The sequence below is a fragment of the Aythya ferina genome (assembly GCF_964211825.1).
Source record: "Aythya ferina genome assembly, chromosome: Z".
NCBI lineage: Eukaryota > Metazoa > Chordata > Aves > Anseriformes > Anatidae > Aythya > Aythya ferina.
The window spans coordinates 42,923,780-42,943,799 of NC_140299.1; the positions used below are offsets into that span (position 1 = coordinate 42,923,780).

Consider the following 20,020-nt stretch of genomic DNA (forward strand, 5'->3'; position numbering starts at 1 on the left):
CAGATGTGTTGCAGCAGCCAGCTACCTAAGTATCTGCAGAAATCTGGAATAAGGCAGAGCAAAGCCTAGTCCCAGTAAATAACAGTGTGGGTAGATCCTGGTAGCATGCATGCTACCATTTACTCTATTTTTTCATTTACTCTGATGGCAAAAAGAGCATCAGGAAAGGATGTATTTTATGATCATGAGCCTCTTTCTTCTGACCAGAAATAGCAGCAGTCTTTCTGCTCGTCCTCATACTATGTCCATGAGGTTCATTCACAGCCTAGGAAGTGGGGAGTATTTTGGCTTTTTCATAGTGTGCCAGTTTAGAATGTAATTGTTTTTTTTACATTACATGGCACTGTTTTTTGTTGTTGTTGTTGTTGTTGTTGTTTTGTTTGTTTTTTTTCTTTTCTTTTCTGATAGCTGCTATTTTTGTATGCAGAAGTGATTTTTCTTAGGTCTAGGCCATGCAGAATGGGCAGTTTTTTAGCTTAACATCAGAGAGAGAAGAAATTCAGCCCTGCAGAGTGTAGCTCTCATCTTTCTTCTCCAAGGCAGCCTACCATTTCTCATCTGGCTCCAGCTTCTGTCTTCTTAAGATAAGAAACACAGTCTAAAAATGATATCTAGTGAAGATGTTGGGCTGCACATTTGAAGGCAGAGAAAACCTCTGCAGTTTTGTTAAAAGGTCAAGCTGACTGTGAGTCTGCTATTGGCAATAGCTAATGGCTACTGACAACCCATGATTTTCACTTCCACCAAAGACATTTTGTGTGAAATTTTCATATTTTGGATGTGAAATCAACAGTAGATTTAATAAAAAACAGAATCTACAATAGGTGTAATTATCATACTCATTCTGCCTTTGACAAATAATAAAGTGACCCCATTTAATCTCCATGAAACCACACTTTAAGGTACTTTAAGAAATTATCTTTTGATTTGAGCTTAGCTCAAATTCAGAAAAGCATTGCTCAAGTTTCTTGTCAGCACATATGATGGGCTCATCTTGCATTCTGGAAAATGGTTTTGCATTACTGGAATATCAGTCAGAGGCTGCTGCTGCAAGGAGTGAGCTGCAATGCTGGCCTGTAATTGTAATGTGACTTAGTGCATTTGAAAGATGAAATGCAGCTTCACAGAAAGTGTAGTCTGGCATACAAGCAAATATGGAAACAGTTTGTGTACCAGTTTGCTCATATTCACTAAAAGGTCCCAGCAAAGAGGCTCTTTGAGAGGATGTGAGCTCAGCTTGCCTCTGATACACAAAAATTTCCATCTGTTGAGTTCTGTTTGGCTTAACTAGAGAAGAAATACACAGTAAAAGGAAATAGGATTTTTGAATCTGAACAACTGTTTCCAAAGACTATTGCATGAGCCGATTAGCTTCTACCAAATGAGAGAGGACATCAAGGGACACAGCACAAAGTTCCCAGCGTTGAATTTTTCTTAGACTATTACATACTTACTGAGGAATCACCTCATTTTCCAAATTTTCCTCAGCTACGTCAGAGAGCTGAATATACTTGGAACCTATTTCATGCCACAAGCAAGACTAGTTTTTACCATTTATCTTAAGTGAGTGAATAGATTTATAGAACAATTGTCTACTTTTCACCTGCAGCACTTTGCAGTTTATACTGACTGAAAAAACAGTTCACCACACAAAAATGTGTCTTAGAGTAGTAAGAAATGATTTGATGAATAGAATTAATTTCTATTCATTATACCATTCTAACATCCAGAAATGTGTAATGGAGGTTTTTCCTTGCCATCACTACTTGTGGAAGCAAAAAATGAAAAAGGAGCCTCCTCCTGTGTGGCAGAGAACAACAAGGCTGAAAAGGACTTAAGAGAGGTGTGTCTACGAAACTACAGAGGCAAGAGATTTTTCCCATTTGCTGTAAGAGAAGGGATTTGACCCTCATACAAAATCTGTATTAGGACTATATACATGTATATGTATAAAAAAGGACTGTATTTTCCCAAGAAAATTTGTATTTGCCTGTCTGCTTTTTGGTGCCATTAGCTTGACATTCAGAAATTTGAGAGACCTAAGGATGATCTCTAGAAAAAAAAAAAAAAAAAAAAAAACACAAAACAAAACTGCATGCAGTTTTAAATGGGTTTGCACTAATTCTACCACACACAACTCCCATGCACCTGGAAAATGTGTTGTGACTTCACTTGAGTATCTTTGGTGCCATCTGAGGGTCCCTTTCCCACAGTTTGCTAGGTTCTGCACTTCATTAGAGGAATCTTCACCAAAAACTCTTAATCCTGGCAGCTTTCCTAGTAGAATCAATCTCAGTGATCAGTAATGACAAAAACAGCCTTGGTATTAGTATTTCACTTGATAAATTGCAGAGATCTAGGCTTCACTTACATTTGTCAACAGTGACTTTCCAGTGAAGTGCAAGGCATTTGAAAAATCACCTCTAATGTTTCAGGCTGGGGAGGGGCGGGGAAGTACTTTTTCAAACTATGAGAACATTTCCCTCATGCACCATTAAGCCAACTGGGGAGAAGGGAAAGCAGGACGGGGGTGGGAGTATGCTTGAGCCTCTAAAGATACGGTTGAATAGCCACATGCCAAATTATTTAAGCTTTATTCCTGTGAACCATACCATGTAATGATAAAGTGTTCCTGTTATGATACAGTGCACCACAAACTAGTAAGAGAGTCTAGATTTCCTTTCTATAAACCTGACCTTTCTTGGCTGCTGTGTCTGGGCCTGCCCTCATTCATTAGTTGTGTGTATTAGTTGTTGTGTTGCATCCTCCTCATCTTCTTTTACATCCTCCGTGATGTTTCTACATGATTTGCTGGTGTCTCTATGTCCCCCATCTCTCCCGCAAACACAGATGCCATCTGTGTGCTGGGGTTACTTGGATCTATCTTGCCTCTGCACTGTTCTCTTCTGTCCAACTTAAAGCTCAGTTTGGGACAACATTTTGCAGAAGAGTGGCTGGTGACTTGGAGTAAATACAGCTGTTTGTCTATGCCAAGATCACCTGTGCTTCCCCCTTCTTTAGGGAGACAAACCTATCAATTCTGCTGGTAGGGCAGACACAGGTGCTGTCTGAGGATGCCGTTCCAGGACAGGCATGTCAAGGGGGTGAATCATTCCATCTGTTGCTAGCATCATCTATTAATTGTTAAAATTAGAATACGTGAATGCCAAACCAAAAGCACAGGTTAATGTGGATGGAAAATGGTCTGACATGTGGCATGCGTGATCTCTGCTGGCTCTTCAGTGGGCAGTTTAGGCAACACGTTGTCACTGCTAAATGGTGACGCTGGTTTTCTTTGAACATTGTCTGTGTACTGGAAGATGTAATGGAGAATTTAAATAGCAGTGTTAGATCACAAGATTTCAAATGGTATCTGCACTGACCTTGCCATTAATTCAGAAGCCCCTGCAGCTCACAGAAGTGGAGCATGCTGCTAAGCATTTTTTTGTTATTATTATTTACTTACAAGGTTTTAACACCATAGTGCTTTCTTTGAAAGTATAGAGTACACAGTGAAAACAAAAACAAAACAAAAAAAGCAACAACAACAACAACAACAACAAAAACTGTCATTAAATTACTGATCAAAATAAACCTCTTTCTGGAATGTGACCAGTCTGAAGTATGGATGGGGCCTCAGGAGCCACAGGAATATTATCCTGTACTGGAGGACCACATGTGCAGTGACCCCAGATGTCACACTAGTATGAGATATGTCTTTCCCACTACTCTGAGCACGTACTCTGCACCTTCTATGACTGTATACATGTCCTCTTGATTTTGGCTCCCAGCCATTTTGTCTTTCAGAACTGACACAGTTTCCAAGTTTAGGATGAGCCCATCTTCTCTCTGTCTTTTGCCTTGTTATAATGCCACCTCAAAGAGAAGGCAGGTGTTTCCCCATGTTTGTGGGAAAAGGTATTATTGCTCTGTGATCTGAGAAAGTCTTAAGGTAAAAAGTTATTATGTGTATTTCATAACTTATTTAGGGATATTTCTTGATAACAGACTATGCTGGACCATGACATATGTAGTCTAGGTGATCTACCAGTGCAAAAAATTTACTTCACATTCCAAATTCTAATGGCCTACCACTGTGTTCTTTTCTTTTTTTTTTTTTTCCTTTCTTCCCCCCCCCCACTTCTCCATCTCAACTCAGACATATAAAATTCCTGAGGTAAGATCAACAAGGTACATAAATAGAGCATATGACTATTAAGATAGTCTGGACAAAAAGACTGGAGATAAAAAAAAAATGGATAAAAAAAAAAAAGGAATGGTCTGAGGGGGAAAAAAAAGTTCTGAATTAAGGCAAATCTTTGTTTCTAATTCTAGGTCCTTCTTCAGTTATCAGCAATGATGATGATTCAGCCAGTCCTCTCCATCACATCTCAAATGGCAGTAACACTCCATCTTCTTCTGAGGGGGGTCCTGACGCAGTCATCATTGGGATGACAAAGATTCCCGTCATTGAAAATCCTCAGTACTTTGGCATTACCAACAGTCAGCTCAAGCCAGACACCTGTAAGTAAAAACAAATATATGTATTCCAGTCATTCATTATTCATGTGCAAGTGCTGGGGCTCCTTAACAGAGAAAACAGAAAAAAAAAAAAAAAAAAAAAAAAAGTCTAAATTCCTGGGAGTGGAAGGGTGGGGTTAAAATATATGCAGTTTGTTAAAAATACATGGGATGAACTGCTTTACATCTGTCAAAGCCAAATTCAGCCCTTTTAATGAGTTAATTAAGACATCAGTGTTATGCTCAAAGCCCAGTCCATATTCCATCAAAGTCACTGGTAGCCTTTCCATTGATTTCAGTGGTCTTTAGCCAGTCTTGTGCACTGAATGCTTTTCTGGGACAAAACAAAATGCTGGGTCAAAAAGAAAGTCAGTATTGTTACATACTCACTGCTCTCAATTTGGTAATGAATATAACCTAATTTTGAAATGTGAGCATTTGTAAAGGAATAAGAATAAGGACTAAAAATTCCATTATTTTAGTTTAATTGTATAATTCAATCTCTGTAACTGGAAAAGATGTTGAAAAACAGAGCAGGAGGTTGCTCAGTGGACAAGAGATGTCACTTACAAATTATTTTATGTTCAGTTAGAAGCAGATAAAATGTGAATAGGTATAAAGTGTTAAAAATAATTAACTCTTTATAGTTAAAAAAGAATATCCCTAACTGCAGCTACTATTCTTCAGTTGTAGAATTAGATATGTGAAATGTTGATTTTTGAACCAGCAATTAGCATTGTAGCAGATAACTGGAAAAAAAATACCTAAGTGGTATTGTGATTATTAACAACTGCAGTACTGCTTTTTTTTTTTTCATCAGTACATTTAGGTATTTAAGTATATCAGCCTTCTTTGTGTGTCTGTGTGTGTGTGTATATGAATATACATACATTTGTAGGGTGTTCATGGACAACTGATGTGTTTCTCTGGGAAGTCAGTCCAGAGATTTCCAGTGCAGCTGTTGAGCTGTGAGCTGTTGGATGTGCAACTAAGGGATGATACAACCTATTTCTATCCTAACCAGAATGATACGGCTTCAAAAAACAAGTTGTTTTTTAGGGGCTTACTGCCTAGATCAGAAAACTTTGCCTCCAACTTTGCAATGTTTAAATTGCATGATAGGAATCTTGCTTGACCTGTGAATGAGTGCTTGCATGCATATACATATGCATGATCTCTAAGGTTGTAAAGACTGATGCTGGACTGCTTAATTCTGAATATTGACGCTCATCTACATCTCAATTATTACTCTAAGCATCTAAGCACAGTCCACAAAAAATGATCCTGCCATGAAAGATGAGGGATATTTCTGCTTTTATTATATATCCCTGATGTTCCTTTACTATTCCTTTACTATGTTTGTTTTTTTTTTTTTTTTTTTGGGGGGGGGGGCACTATTTTATGATTAGAAGTGCCCCATTATATCTTCCACCAGACCATATTTGTATAATTTGGCCTAGCATATGTGGTGGGATGCATTAAATAATCACTGATTTGCTGATACTTGATCAGCACAAGGAAAATGTTATACAGATGCATTGTGATTAGAACATTAATTCCTGTGAAAAATAGAAGCCATTAGGGAATCAGAAATGGGCAACATGCCCACTAGAGCTCTTTAATGTTATATAAAAGGCCATGCTTTTAAATATGAGGCTACTGTACCTCCGTTCCCAGTTGCATTAGACAATGTTATAATTGTTTAAATAAACATCAGTGACTACAGAGTATTTCACTTTCAACATTAATGTTGAAACAACATACATGCTGTTCTGAGCAAAAAAATAACACAAACTGTACCAAAACACAAAATTCTCTCACATTTAGTAAGATGCACATTAAGTACAATCACATTAAATCACAGCTGAGTAGTGCTAAGTAGGTCCTGATCCTAAAAATACGTAAGTCTGTGTTTGGTTTTGTGTGCTGCAATGAAACCCACACGGTGTCAGGGAAATTAATCACAGTACATGAAGTTCAGCTTGTGCATAAATGTTTGCAGGATGAGGCTCAAGACTTTGCTTTGGTGCTCCAGGGAGACATATGGGACTGATGCTTTGCATTTTGCCACATCACCATGGTGGTCCCAGTCTTTGTGTTTTATTGTTGTAGCAAAGAAAATAAGGTAAACTGTGGCAGTATATAAACCAAGACATATTTCTCCTAACACACTGAGCATCTGTCCAATAAAGAAGGTAATACAAATTGTCTGGGATAAAAATGGTCTTCCCATGAATGATTTCACATACCCTGTCCTTCTGTCTCTCTCACTCACTTGTTACTACAGAGCTGTACTTGTCCTTTCTTAGCCTGCCAGCTTCCTCCTGATGTGCATATCTGGTATTTATAAAGCTCTAAGTTAAGTACCTCTCATACCTTTTTCCTGTTTACGATAATGCCAGCACCAGATATCATCTGGTTTCATCTTCAGCAAGATAATTAACATTTATGGTTATTTCCTATTTGGTCTAAGTTCCATTGTCTGCTAACATTAAACACAGCAACCACTGACAGTCATGCTGGAAATGATTCTGAAGTATTTAGTGTATGTACATTATTGTGTGGAAAAAGGTGAGACTTTGAGCTTGATGAAGGTGTATGCAGATTGAATTGCAGTTTTCTCAAATTAAAGGAACACATCTGCTCTGAGTAGCAAGTAGAGTTTCCTTATCAACATGACAGGTATTTTGACTTCTCTACAGACGATCATTTCCAAGTACATTGGGAAGTATTCAAAGTGCATGTGTTTAGAAGAAAATAAAACAATGTTTTGTGACTGATTTCATTTTAAATTCCATCACTGGATCAGTAAATCGCTACTTTAGCTACTGAGTAACTAAATCCTAAAAAGTAATGGCTTCTAAGGAATCAAAGTCTCAGGCTAAAAATTGTAACACATCCCTGCTCCTGAGACACAGTCTTCAAGGTGGGAAATGCAAACTGATAAAGACCAAAGTCCCAGTGACTTCAGGGGCTGTTTTTCAGTCATCACTCAGAAGGACTGAATTTCTGTCCCATGTTTCAGCCCAAGTGCTCATATGCACCTGTAATTGGCAAAGCAGTAGAAAATTACCCTTCATCTTGCAACTGGTACTGTTTGATACTTCAGTTCCAACTGTCCACCATCTTAACTATTCATTTGCCTTGCTAGCAACCTCACTGATGCTGCTTTGGCACTACTCTATCTGCCAACCTGTCCCAACACTCCTGACTCTTCTCTGCTGTGGACCATTGTTTGCTTCTTGCTCATATACCACTCCAATATTGTGACTATTTCTACCTTGGAAGTTTACAGTCTGTGGTGCACTGACATGTTTCAGACACATACCAGATTTCTTGGTTCCTCTCTATGTGAAATCAATTGGTAATTTCTGTTGGTGGTACGTAGCTAACAGTGACAACTGTAATTTTTTTTTTTTTCCATGAGAGAGTTTACCACCTGGAGATGGTGAAACACTCTTTGCACTTGATTCATTATAAACCACATTGTGTTATATTAGCATCAACCTGTAAACCTTTTACCTAGGAATTACCAACAGTATTAAATTGCTGCTGTTGAAAATCAGGCCATAACTTTGTAATGAAGTAACACTCTCAGGTGCAGAGACCCTTCATGGATGGCAAACCTTGAAAAGATTTTTCTCCTCTGAAATCAAATGGTTGATCTAGTATCTTGCGGGCATGGTAGCCAACCATTGCTAAAAGGCTGGCTTCACTAATCCTATGAGATGTCACAGCACCTTATCTATTTGATCTTTTCATTAAAAAATCAAAAAAATAGTCTTCTACATTCCTACATGGAAGTTGTAGTTGCTACAGTTATCAACTGAGCTTGATGGACCTGTTGAAACAGGGTGGAAGGAAAAACAATTAAGCCCACATACAGCTCTGGCCTTTCTTCATTCATCATTTAACTTCCTGCATAGGTCTTAGGATATATCAGCCAATTGCTGTTACATTTCAGTGATTAATGTTGGAAATGCAGTCAGTAAATAACATTGTTGTGCTGGGTAGTAATGTGAAAAGCAAAACCTGAGAAGAAGGCATGCAGAAGATGCCAGTGGAAGAGCCCAAGTTGAGACTCTCAGGGCAGACCTTAGATACAAAGCTCATTGCAAATGGTTTTTGCATTTGGAGAATAAAATTGTTCTCTGAATATCGTCCCAATAGGAACCACCCTGCACCCCCACCCCAAGAAGTAATCATGGCTGTTGGGTGCAACTGAAAAGAAGGTGGAACTTTCATGAAGAGGTTTGTAAGCTCCAGATTTCAGGCCCGTGAGGGTGAATAAGTACCAACTGCACTAGTGTCAGTTTGCCCTTCACAGCACATCCATGCTTTCATTTGATTTTGTACCTTAAGATATCGATGGTAGAAAATAGCATACTGGGCAGGCTTGTTAATTAGTCAGTGTGTGATGTAATGGCAAGGTGTTTTCAGTGACTGGCCTCTTGGCCTCTGTGTTTCAGATAATGTGATGTGGATTGTGGCTTGCAAGTGGGAAATTGGTATGTATTCATGGGTAGTCTTAATATTTGGTCTATATTTCTGCAGTACACGGTGTTCCTTCAAGAACCAGAGTGTGAATGTGCACTTTAGATATATACATTGGGTAAAAAAAAATGTAGTGCAATCTTCAGATTTACTTCTGTTATTTTATAAAAATGAAAGGTTGTCCTGACACGCTTTAATATTTGTGCTTCACCTGCACTTGTATTAGCACACAAATAGCATCCCTATTCTTACAATACTGTGTTGAGGAAATAGGTGGTTATTTAGACTCCATTGAAAAGTAATAACAATTATTGTACTTAGCTTGACTGCTTTCAGTATTTTACCACCTGTGAGTGTCTTAGTTCAGGTTCTAGTGGATATACATAGAAAAATGCATTTGAATCATTTGAGCTAGTGGACAAGATGCTGTCTACATACCCACTGTGAAAAATTACTGTATTTCTTCTGTTGGCTTCTGTTAAGGAAAGTCAGCAGCTGTTTATAAGTTGATCAAAATAATGTTTGTAACTTTATTTTAATTTATTTTGCTTATCTGAAATATATATATATATATATATATATATATATATATATATATTAACCCCTCTCCTATCCCACTGTGAGCACTGAACTTACCAACTTACTACTTACTTTCAGGCATTTTCATTTTCATTTCAGGGATTCTTACACCATTTAGCTAGTGGTGATCTCGTTTTCTTCTGACTTACCTTATTCTGTGACTATAGTTTTCTTTTTAAGGAATATAAACCAGACTATGGTTACCTTTGTTAGGCAGCAAGGTTGCAGAAATGCTCTGCTTTTGTCCACCACCTTCTTGAATGATTTTTATAGGAGAAAAGAAATAGGAGTGTTATTCTTGTCATTTTATCATGACTCCCATAGAATTGGACATTAAAGCCACATTTTTGAGTCTGGTGATGATCTCAGATTTCATTTTAAAGGGGAAAAATTGTGAAGAAGATCTTGAGAATGTAAGCCAGAACCCAAAAGTCTGAGAAAACAGAAAGAGGTCTGGATTTGTGTTCCTTCTGTTTATTTTGTTTATGGCACTGTGATTCTTTTCAAGCTTCTTTCACAATGCAGTAGCACTGAGCATGGCGGTAGCATTGAGCAGGGCTGCAGCATATTGGGGTGCAGAGCTGGCCACCTCTGCCAGCCAGGGGTGCAGCCCTGGCTCAGCCTCCATGCAGAGCAGAGGGCAGCCAGGGCAGACTCCTGGACCTTCAGACGTGCATTACTTCTCCCAGGAGGCTAGTGGAAGGGTGCAGCTGCTTGTAGCTCAGACCAGTTGTTTCTGTGGTTTTGATCACTCAGGCCTCAACAGGCCTTTGATCTGGTGCTGCACTGACAACCTTCTCCCTAGTCCTTGGATAACTAGCAAGGGACCATTTGATAAGAAAACAAACAAACAAACAAACAAACAAACAAACAAAAACTGGTTATCTACATTACCAGGGCAAGTTTAACAGAAAGAGGGTTTGTGGTCACTTGGGGTGTATTTCTCAGGCATCCTTGCCCCAGGAACTCCACAGGAGAGCCTGTCCCCAGCACGTGTGCTTCTGCTATGGCAGCATCTCCTTCTTCTCTCTCAGGGCATGGGCTTTCACTGTGGAGTGGGGACATGAGAATCTGGCAACATGAAAACAGTAGGCAAAAAGGAAAATTCACCAGGAGAGAGCCTGTGTGCTGCAGCGATCTGCCAAATGTTTGACCCACAGCAGAAGATGCGTTCATTGCTCTGTAGTGCCCATCCTACACAGTGTCATTTAAAAATCCAAAATGACTCAATGAGCCAACTGCAAGCGTTGGACAATCTCTACTTGAATTTAACTCCCATATAACAAATGTGGCATGTTCCAGGTTGTATCTGTCACGTTACACTCTCCTAGAATTTTCAGGAATAGGTGTAATTTTTGACATGCATTACAGGTTAAAAATATAGACTATGTACCAATACACAGAATAAGGGTCTCCCACGAGAAAGACTGTCAGCATTTTCATCTCTTTTGAAAGGCTTTTACATCTCAGTGACAACAAAAGAAAATCTGCTGTTGTGGTTTCTTAGACAGCTAAACTGTAAGCCTGGGGATTTTCCATCAACTCCCAAGGTTTTCAGAGCTGAAAATTTATAACCAGCTCATTTCCCTATAAAGGACAGCCTAACCTCAGCAGCCAGAGCACAGAGGAGCAAAAACAATCAATCTTGGTGAAATCCATACTGAGTGGAAGCACCTCGCTACCCAAGCTGAACTTGCCAGACTTGACATTCATTGGCAATCATTGTTCAGAAGCTGGGAGGATTAACAGGGCACTCACTTCACCAAAATTAGAATTTTTAGATGCTGAAAGCCAACGAACTTTAAATGCTGCAAAATAAGGATGAATGAGTTTGAGATTATGAGGAATGATATACATGTCAAATGTACTGCTTGTCCTGTTCCCATTGTGTGCCTTACTCTAAAGATATTTTATGGGCTAGATAGAGCAATAAGGATGTATGAAGATGTATTTTGTCGGCTTGACTAAATATTTTTGTATTTTGTATTGCATTTTTCAATCCATGATTGCAGTCACCACTTAAATTATGTGTCTTTGCAATTGTTCATCAAGACATGCATATGTCAAAGATGTCAACCACATACATAGGTGGTATATTTCCTTAGCTGTGTTTGACCTTTATTAGCTTGGCAATTGAATTGTACCCCAGACACGTCATATTGAGTCTCACATAATTTTCCCAATAGTCTGGTCTCATACTTCCTCTGCCTAATAAATAAAATGTAACAGGGAATAAATAAATTTGTAAGAAATGAGATTTTTTTTAACACCTGCTGCTCATTCTGAGTCTCAGTAGACATGGTTTCTTTTTTCTTTTTCAACCAGATGGAAAAATTTCTCCCAAAGGCTGAACCTTTCAACTTGAGCAGTGGAGAAGTTTACCTTTTTAAAGATTCAGAATTGGAAGTAAAGGGTCTATTTCCACATTTATTGTAGAGGTGAACCTATAGAATCATATTGTCCCCAAAAGTTACTTGCATTCTGGTAATGATCCATTCATGAACTCCTCTTATACCTGGTAAAAAAGGCAAGCAGTTACATGATCAGCAAAATGCTTGCATTTCATTACACAAAATGGTGTTTTATGACCTGAATTATTTGGTAAACTCTGACTTGCACTGGGAGTCCTATTTCTGGAAATGCAAGTACAAATACAACTTGGACTCTGGTCTGTAATTTATGTTATCAACTAGAAATACAGCACATGAAACATAGTTCCGGCTAAACAGAAGATATTTTGGAAGGAGATATGAGCAACTAAGACCCAAAGAATGCATTTCAATTATAAAGACAGAGTATGAGAGGAGACAAAGTGAGACATGCACTCTTAGTAAAGTGCCAGGTGTCAACATTCACGAAGAGTGTGTTTTTGTCCAGAGAGTTGTTGCGTAAATTTGTCAGGTTAACTTCAGTTTAGCATGCTGTTCTCCAGCAGAGCACTGAAATTCACTTTCAGCATCAAGCCCCACCACAGCCTTAATGTTAAATGCACACTTGAGGACATTATGAAAGATAAAGTGAAATTAAACACGTAGATAAACATTCTCTGTAATTAGGGTAGTAGTCAAGATGAAAAAAAAAAGCAACAAAAAAAAAAACAGACAGAACTTTTTTAGTAGGTAGCATTGCTACCTTCAGTTTGTCATTTGACAATACAAGAGCATTAGAAATACATACACTACTTTGGCACCAAAATATGTAGCTTAATCAGTTATATATATACTAATATATATATAATACATAGATGACAGATAGCACCATTTATATTGTAATGATTTAATTATGCCTTTCAGACTCCGTGCTGCATAGTAAGGTCTAGGTATGTTCTTTTTATATGCAGAAACCTGCATATGTATGTAAATGCATAATGGGAGGGAAAAAGAAAAAGAAAAGGAAAAAGAAAAAGAAAGAGAAAGAGAAAAAGAAAGAGAAAGAGAAAAAGAAAGAGAAAAAGAAAAAGAAAAAGAAAAAGAAAAAGAAAAAGAAAAAGAAAAAGAAAAAGAAAAAGAAAAAGAAAAAGAAAAAGAAAAAGAAAAAGAAAAAGAAAAAGAAAAAGAAAAAGAAAAAGAAAAAGAAAAAGAAAAAGAAAAAGAAATATTACAGAGCTTAAAATGGGTAGTACTTATAATTAAGCTTAATGGGAAAAAAGTAATCCATTGTGAAAACCTCTTTATCATGAGCCTAAGCATGGGAGCAGGATTAGGCCTTTGATTTATTCCTTGTGTCAGTGAGAGCTTTGGCTAAATAAGAAATACAGATAACAGGGAAGCAAGATAGTACAAATAAGAATAAAATCAGAATAAATAAAATAAAATAAGAAATAAAAATATATAAATATGTATAAATCTTAGCTCTGATAAATACTGAAGTAAGAGAAAATCAGAACTAAATCAAATAACTTTGTAGCCAAAACAATATCATAAATCCTACTTTTATTTTCTAGAGGTCATCACCAAGTAGTTGTATCATTATTGAAAATCATGAGTGTGTAAAATGTAGTTAGCCCTGAGCTAACTATTCACTCAAAGATTATTTTCTCATACCCACCAGAACTGCAGAAGGGCCAGCTGGCTCCTCTGAATATGTGCTTACCCTCTATTTTACATGTTTCTGTGTATGCATGAGGGCGTACTGGCTTGCATAGCAGGCTCTGTGCCCAGCAAGAGCTTCACCTGCTCTGTCCCTCTCTTTACTACATCATGGTTAACAGATTCAGTACTAGAGGTGTTTTCCCCATGGTGGTCGATCTTCCCATTAGTAGTGGATCCATGCAGCTGGGAGATGGAAAGCTGTACTCCTGTCCCATTACAAGAAGGAGGGCTCACTAGCTGCTATGGGGTTGCTGATCTCCCAGACTATCTTAGTCTGATGTCTGTGCAGCTTCATTGACATTCTGTCTTGAGAAAACTCTCCCAACAAAAGTAACATCAAAGTTTGTATGAGTGAGTATGTTCAGCTTGTTTTTGACAGGGAGTTGCTGGGGAGCATCTCATTGTCTCAAGGTTAGCTTCACTTGTGTTATGGCATAGTGTTGGTCAGCAACAAAGGAAATGTAGCAGCCTTTTAAAATGTTGTCAGAGATAAAAACACTTTGTTGATAGTCTGAAATATTCTGTAATATTCTTCAAATCAGTCTTCCAGCATTAATATTTTAATTAAACCTTTCAATAGGCTTCTCATTTTTCACAACAGCAGTTGGGGAAAAAATATAAGACTTTTTTTTTCCTTTTTTTTTAATTTTTTTTTTTCCACCAAGAGTTGTTAATATACCTGCTTTATCTTGGACATATAATCTATATGGTAGAATACCTGAGCTCACCATTTTCTGACATTTAAAAAATATGATTACACAGGTAGGCAAGTCTAGGAACATGCTTCTGTCATTAATTAGCACAAATAAAAACCCAATGGCTAAAATGTATCTTCATGGTCATCTTCAGAACCCTCCCTTTCCCCTTTCCCTTAAGCCAGCTTTATTTGGGTTTGCTGGACAGAAACAATAGGGCCTCTCAGTACCAGCTTCTCTCTGTCAAAGATGTAGAAGGGTCCTCTGCTTACCGGGGCTGTAACTGAGGGGTGAAAGCAACTCTTGGGCACAGCAGTTCCTACGCTGTGAGGGTTGGTATGAATTTCTCAGCAGCTGACCAGGTAGCTGAGCAGGCCATTCCACAGAGGACAGGTTTATCACTCTTTGAAGGCCAGTATATCACTTAAGGCAAGAAGCATACAGATCTGATACAGGGTGAACACTTGCTATGTCTTATCTTTAGCCCATCAATGCCCACAATAATTAATCACTATTATTTGCACATTGCTGGGGAATCACCATGATTGAAGTATAAGACCCCTGCAAGGGAAAAAGTGTCAAGTGACTGAAGTCAAGACCCTGCAATGAGGTCTGAAATAGTTAAAGTTCTATTGATGAAAAGTTGTGCAATACCTTTAGCTAACAACTTGTGCATTAGCTTTTGGGGGCAATTAAACAGAAACATGTTAATTAAAAACATATTGCATGGGAGTATTGTTTGCATTTAGAAAAAATACATGGTATGTGCATACCAATTATTGACTGTTTCTCTAAATTTCAGTGTATCTCTGTAAAGCCAATCTTATCTCTAGGGATTTAATTTTATTTTTTAATTTATGCATTATGGAAATCCAAGTTCCATTCTCAGATGTCAGCTTGGCACATGAAATGAGAATCTCAAAGGTATTCAGGTGCTAAAGTATTCAAGTCAACAATTTACTGGTTTTCTGAAAAACCCTTGAACAGATTGGAAACCTAAAGTCTAGTCAGTAGGAATCAGATTCTTAATCAGCTTAGTACTTTGGACAATTCCAGTAAATGACTGACTCTTCTTTCTACACCTTAATACCTTTGAAATTTTTTTGTTGGAGACTCTGTTTAAGTCAGTGATAGTATAGGTCACAGGGTGCGGGAAAAGGCTTTCAGTCTCCAAGAGAATCCCTTGAGCAGCATTCAGTTGTATCCAAGGATTAGAGCCAGAGTTAAGGTGATGGAAAGCTCTCTTCATGAAGGCACTTCCTCCTCCTCTTCCTTCCCCCTACCTTGGTTTGTTTCCCACAGCACTGTAGAGAAAGAATGGAAAATTGGACACTCTATCGTATGGTTATTTGTGCTCAGGACTGGATAGTTAGAAGCTAAATCTAAATTCAAATAACCTCCAATTTGTATCATTTTGAGGAAAATACAGATCTGACATAATTTTGAACTGCCATTACAAATATCTTTTTTGAGCCATGGTTCCAGTTAGTATATTTCTGTGATGAAACCATTCTCACGCAGCTTCTCGTATTTCTGAATGTTGCTTATGATCTGTTTAGATTTGGTTTCTTAGGCTGTCTTTCAAGGACGTTCTCTCATTTATTTATTTATTTATTTGCCCACAGCTTGAAGGCCTGTGGCTGCCTTAACCAAAACAAAACAAAACAAAACAAAAAACAAACAAAAAACAAACAAACAAACAAACAAAAAAACAAACTGAAAACAATACCCATCGAGGGGAACATGTCCCACACAAAGTAGGGAGGAACAGAAAAAGGGTGAAACAAATGGAAAAGAAACAAAAGAACATCAGTCTCAGCCTTTGGCAAAGAAATAACAATACATGACTGATTTGCTCTGACTGCCTGTGCAGGAGGACATGATTTGTCTTGTCCCTGTTTTATTCTCATCAGAAGAAAAGCAACTGCTTTGCTGTATTTGCAGTCTCCACTCAAGAGGCTGTTGAGACTGGAATAGCAATAGGATTGCCTCCAGACAGAAATGCATTGACCAACACCATGTGGGAAAACTTGAAAAGCTCCTTCTTGGGTGGTAAAATGCAAGGCAAAAGCTTATGGACTCAGTCTTTCATCCTCTGATTTAAAAATGGAAGTACCCGGTTAGACAGGGCTGTTCCCTCCAGGACTGTCAGTTTTGTAATGTGCTTGTGGTGCTTGGGTCTTTGAAGCTCACATGTGTCACCAGCAGTGCAGAAAGGCGTTTTATCTTTAGCTGGCAGCCAAATAAGTTGTGCTATCATGATGTCTATGTTGATGGCAAATTCTCACCTTATTTTGCCTACTGTATCTGCACAGTTTGGGAATGGACATATTGCTACAGTGGATCTCAGTAGTAATGCTCTGGAGCCCGTACGTGGCTGGTTCTGCATAGATTAGAAACCCTTCATCAAATAGGTGTCTAATAATCTTTAAGCAGTGTGTTTCTTCCAGATCTTCCAACACCAGGAGTTTGTCTTAAGCTTTGCAATACAAAGATTGATTTCCTCTTTAAATGCTAGCTCTGAGTAAACCAGTAGATACTCCCTGTGTGGTTCCCTGTAGTGGTATAGCAGTGGTAGGCAGCTTCACAGACATCATCAACATACCACCAGCTCAACACACTGTCTTCCTGTGGCCAAAAACCTCTGGACTGGGTGAGCAGAGAAGAGGGATCAGAAGCAGTTAAAAGGTGCAGGTTGCTTGCTGACATCCTTGCTGTTGCAGCGTGACAGGTGCTGATGGCAGTGGCCAGTGCTGGCCTCTGACTTCCTCAGTGGCCAAAAACTCCTGCAATTTGCCAGAAATAGCAGTGGTGCCTGGAGAAGTGACTGCTGCCAGGTGCCCACCCCTCTGCAGCTGAGAAGTAGGTTCACCATCTTTCAGTGCCTCCAGCCCATGTATAAGCTGCCTTCAACTTCAAGCTGCCTCAATTCTCCAGCCACCACAGGATTCATGAGCTGGACCTCTTCAGCTGCCACTGGCAGCCCCAGCAGGCATCAGCAGGGATGCTGAAATGCTCTTTGCTGAACTCAGACATGTCTGCAGAATCCTTTCAGTCTTGTGCTTCACCCTGGGAGGAGACATTTGGTGCACTTTTTCAGCAAGACATGGCCTCAGACAGTAAATCACAGCACTCACCCTGGAGACGTGCTATAGGAGCACAGACTGAGGCCTCAAATTCATGTGTGCCTGCTTGAAGAATGTATTTTCTTTTTCTCTTAACTTTTGCTTCTGGAGTCCTCTCCAGAAGCTTTTTTCCAGGCTTTGCTTTCTTTGCAGGTATAGTGAACCCTTCTGAAAGTTAATCTGAATTCTGCTATTGCCAAGAATCCTTACCTTCCTGCAAGGTGGCTCTTTCCCAACTCACGAAGTCTGTTCCACTACATATTCTGATTTTGCATGTTTCCTCACTGGAATTGTCCGAGATTTGGTTTTGCAGTTTTATTACAATGTTGTATTGCATTTTAAAGCTACATTTTATTTGCCTTTTGAAGGGAACATTTTACAGAACTCTGAAATGGTACCATGCTGAGGTATAAATGCGGTGCAAAATGTCTTTCAGAAATGAGAAAGAAGAAAAAAGTTTCAGCTTTTTTTTTTCTTTTTCTTTTTTTTTTCTTTTTTTTTTTTTCAGTGATAGCTTTTCTCGAGAGGCCCAATCAAGAATTGATTTTCCATTGAAATCAATGGAAGTCTTTCCAGTCCATTGATTACTGTGAAACAGGACTGTTGTGAACAGCAACATTAAACAACCTGTAGTGTGTCAATGAAAAAAAAAAATTATTATATATTATTATATGTAGGAGAGCCTATACATTTCTGTAAGATAAATTTTCAGGTAAATTTTCCTGACTGCAAGATAGAATGGTTTCAAGACAGAACAAAGCATACAGGTGTTCACTGCTCTTGCAGAAGAGAGCTTTGCTGTCTCAACTTTGCAGCTTTTTATTTGTTGATGGAATATACACAAAGAAATATTTACAACATTTTCTATGGAAAAGGCACAGAAAAGCTACGGGTGTTTTTCTTAATAATGGAGAGAAAGAGTACAGAGAAAACTTTGACTTTTATTTGTTTTGGTCTGGTCTAGGGATGGACTCCGCCTGAGCATGCAATATTTATTTTTCATCATATATAAATGGCTCGGCCCACCCACAGTGAATTCTTGGCCTCATCAAACCAGTCATTCCATCCAAATGTCCATAAAAGTTTTCAAGAAACATTTTGTTATGATCTATCTGACCTTTGTTTATGGGTATACCATACTGTATAGAAGCATATATGTCAAAACCCACACTGTTAGCTAAACCATCTCAAGACCTGTTTCTTTAAACTTGTATTCTTCTGTGACTGCAACCAAAGGCTGTGCTGAGAGACGTTTGGGTAACTGAGAGATTAGTGTCTGTCCTGTGGTAAAAATGTACCTCAACACTCTGCAGAAAACGTGTGTCAGAATTGTCCCTTGGATTTCTCTTGTCTTCCTGAGGTCTTTTTCAGGTGGTCCTCTGAGAAAGACAGAGAAATTCTGGGAAATAATAACAAAACTGCTTAGAGAAACACACCTTGATGTTAGAAGTTTTTTGTTTTGTTTTGTTTTGTTTTGTTTTGTTTTTTTAAGAAAAAAGAGGCAAATTTTTAAATGGAAATTCAGTCTAAGGAAAGATAACAATTCTGGGTTTAAATCTTTTTTAGATCTTCAGGCTCTTGTAATAAGAAAAGGGAATATTAATTTACGAGCTCTGGTAGAAACCCTCTGTGGCTGCAAGTCATGAGCTGTCCCTCATTCCCTGCACTGCTTTGTGCTGGCAGATTCTCAGAAGCTGTAGCAGTGCTGAGCTGAACTTGGATCTTTGCATGGCAGGTAAACACTCTGGGTAATCAGGCTAAGAAATCCAGGGATAAAAGCCTATTTGAACACATTTGAGTCAAGACAAGTGAGCACTGTTTTCTTTGTATCTCAGATTCAGTAATGGAACAAGCTTTATCTAACCAAATTTGCAACAAATCCCATTGTTTCTGACAAGAGCTTATTTGGAAATAGGCCTCACGTTGCTTTTAAACAAATTAAAAAGATGTTCAGTACTGTGCAAGCTAAGCAGTTCTGTGTCCTGATACACTTGAATTACTGAGGTTCTTGATGTGCATTGTTGTTTAAGTTGTGCACTCTGTGTGAATGTAAATCACACTCTGAGACTAGATCTCAGTCTGATCCGTGGATGATGGCTTGATGCATAGAAGAAAAAACCCTCTTCTCTCCTTTCCAACCCAATGAAATGTGGTGGAGCAAGCTGTCAGGGAAAAAAACAGTGTAAAGGCTTTCAAAATTCATGCTGTACCCACAAACAAAAAAAGGAAGAATATAAATACACTTATCATCCCTTAAATCAGTCCCTTAACATCATATTCATACAGCAAGATTATAGAACAAAAGAAGTGCATTGTAGACTTCAATGTTTTCCTTGTTACCTTATATAGACAGCTTCTCCATATGCAGACAATTCACTGTGCGCGCCCAGACTTTGCTACAGGACATACCTCTCATGTTGTAAACATGGAGAAAATATTTTCATCTGTAGGTGTTGTTCTCGCCAACAAGAACATTGTTAAGGATGACCAATGTTCTACTTACGGCAGTTGTCGT

At 38.4% G+C, this 20,020-nt stretch overlaps 1 protein-coding gene across 5 annotated transcripts in view; it reads left to right on the forward strand.

The window, feature by feature from the left end:
• NTRK2 (neurotrophic receptor tyrosine kinase 2) overlaps positions 1 to 20,020 on the forward strand; it is a 204,189-nt gene that overhangs the window by 112,831 nt on the left and 71,338 nt on the right. For all 5 annotated transcript variants that reach the window (XM_084505478.1, XM_084505480.1, XM_084505477.1 and 2 more), the window contains one exon: positions 4,336 to 4,524. In XM_084505478.1, the coding sequence (XP_084361604.1) occupies positions 4,336 to 4,524 (189 nt within the window). The remainder of the gene's footprint in view (positions 1 to 4,335; positions 4,525 to 20,020) is intronic.